The 1,813-nt window shown below is 47.2% G+C and overlaps 1 protein-coding gene across 1 annotated transcript; it reads right to left on the reverse strand.

The window, feature by feature from the left end:
• Window positions 1–255: 255 nt before the first annotated feature.
• Window positions 256–1,596, reverse strand: LOC100381609 (Calcium-dependent lipid-binding (CaLB domain) family protein). The gene is made up of 2 exons (NM_001174427.1): window positions 1,084–1,596; window positions 256–832 (listed from the first exon to the last, which is right to left on the reverse strand). The coding sequence occupies exons 1-2, from the start codon at window positions 1,544–1,546 to the stop codon at window positions 348–350; spliced, it is 948 nt and encodes a 315-aa protein (NP_001167898.1). The 5' UTR covers window positions 1,547–1,596; the 3' UTR covers window positions 256–347.
• Window positions 1,597–1,813: the final 217 nt, after the last annotated feature.

Below are 1,813 nucleotides of genomic sequence, written 5' to 3' on the forward strand. Positions count from 1 at the left end.
TTCTGCTCGCCAACACTTATGGTTCGGATGGAAACTTTGAGGAACTCGAAGAGGTGAGAGAGGAGATGAAACGCCAAGGGGTGCAGAAGGCAGTTGGTTGCAGCTGGGTCGAGGTCGGATGAGAGAATAATGGAAGTGAAACAATTATGCATACTTTTGTTAATGGGGATGGGGACACCCTGAGGCTGACATGATTTATGAAATGATGCACACGTTAATAGGTTGGATGAAGGGATGCAGCCATCTGAGCAATTTAAATCCAATATATCTGGCAGAATTCTCATAAGTTTTCAAATTGTGCTACACAATTGGTTACACAAGCACATGGATTGGCAGTAGCCCATAAGTTAGAATGGTGCATCTGAAGATAAAGTTAAGCTCACACCATCATGACCAGCAATAAAATTTGGTCCTGGCAACAAATTTTCGCCAAATATCAGAGTTCCTGCGGCCAGTGCTCCAGCTCCGAGCCCCATTCCAAGGTTAGATGAACCGTTCTGACCTGCAAACCTTCTTGGTGGCATATTTATGTAGCTCTGTGGCACTTGCCCTCTCGTAGGATACGGTGGGGAAAAGTAACTGGGGTTTGAAGTGGGAGGTGGCAGGGTTTGTGGGATGAGTGGGGGTTGATAGCTATATCCATTACTTCCTGATGGTGATGGATCTGGCCGAGTGGTAGGGCTTTTTGGCATGGTGTTGCTGTAGCGACCATCACCTTTGCTGTGATCCCTATAATGGCTTGAGGACAATGGTGGATAGTTATAAACCGGACCATCTTCTATAGCTAGTGTGATACCGACCTGGTTTGGGTGCTTTGGTCCATCGTGTGATCCTGCACATTCACAACAGAGGCAGATAAGATGAATTCAGTCATATACTGATTGTGTTATAATCAATAAGGTCAATCTTTGTTAAGGCCATTCCAAATCACTTGCTCAATTGGTTAAACATAGCTTTGTATTGTTTTTGTGCAGATTTACCTAGTAAGATCTATCTTTTCAAGTGTTGTACTGAATTCCTGTCTGTGCAAACTTACCTATATTGTATTATCTTGAAAGAAAAAATATATAAGTTTCTGTTTACCTGAAAACTGAGTATGAACATCTTTCTCCTTGTAGATACAAATGGATATGTCGACAAACCCATGAGCTTTGTCTGACTTCTTCCTCCTTAGCTGGAAGCTTGCAGTCTCCTCAACGACTCCAGGTTGCTCCCCGCCGTGCTGAAATTTGTCGAAATACTCCTTCATCTGGACAACAGCAGCTCCCTGGAGGTGCTCCCTGAGGAAGATGGGCTCTCTCCTGTACACTTCCACCGTCAGCACCATCTGCTGCAGGTTGCTCAGACCATGCTCGTCAACCGAGACCGAGAACTTCATGCCCCAGCTTGGGTCGGAGCTCCCTGACGCATCCACCTTGGTGCAGTACTTGCTGTTGGGATCGACCCATGCGACGGAGAACCACTGCGGCTTGAGCAGCGACGATCCGCGGCCCAGGCCGCGGGCAGAGATCACACAGAACTCCACCGACGTTTTCGCCATTTGCATGAAGAGGAAAGGTGAGCAGGTCAGCCGGACGGCGAAGTGGGCCGGTGAAAACGATGGTGTGAGATTCGTTGCCTCATAGGTGCTGCTTTACCACGCTTTGTTTTCCGTGTTAGCTTTGCTGTTAACTTCTGGCCATGAAATTGATTCCAAATCTGCGGCACTAGGAGAGGGAAAAGCATAGCTGAAAAAGGGTGTGTGATTCTTCGATTGGTCATTGGCCATTGCAAATGTACACGCTTGGAAGCCCTTCGTCGCGCTGCACAGACG

Source organism: Zea mays, chromosome 3 (assembly GCF_902167145.1).
Source record: "Zea mays cultivar B73 chromosome 3, Zm-B73-REFERENCE-NAM-5.0, whole genome shotgun sequence".
In the NCBI taxonomy this organism is placed as follows: Eukaryota; Viridiplantae; Streptophyta; class Magnoliopsida; order Poales; family Poaceae; genus Zea; species Zea mays.

Excerpts from the sequence above, each read along its gene's own strand:
- LOC100381609 (NM_001174427.1), bottom strand. The coding sequence starts at position 1,546 with ATGCAAATGGCGAAAACGTCGGTGGAGTTCTGTGTGATCTCTGCCCGC. Across the intron at positions 833-1,083 it reads TGTTCATACTCAGTTTTCAG|GATCACACGATGGACCAAAG; the intron begins GTAAACAGAAAC and ends GTGAATGTGCAG.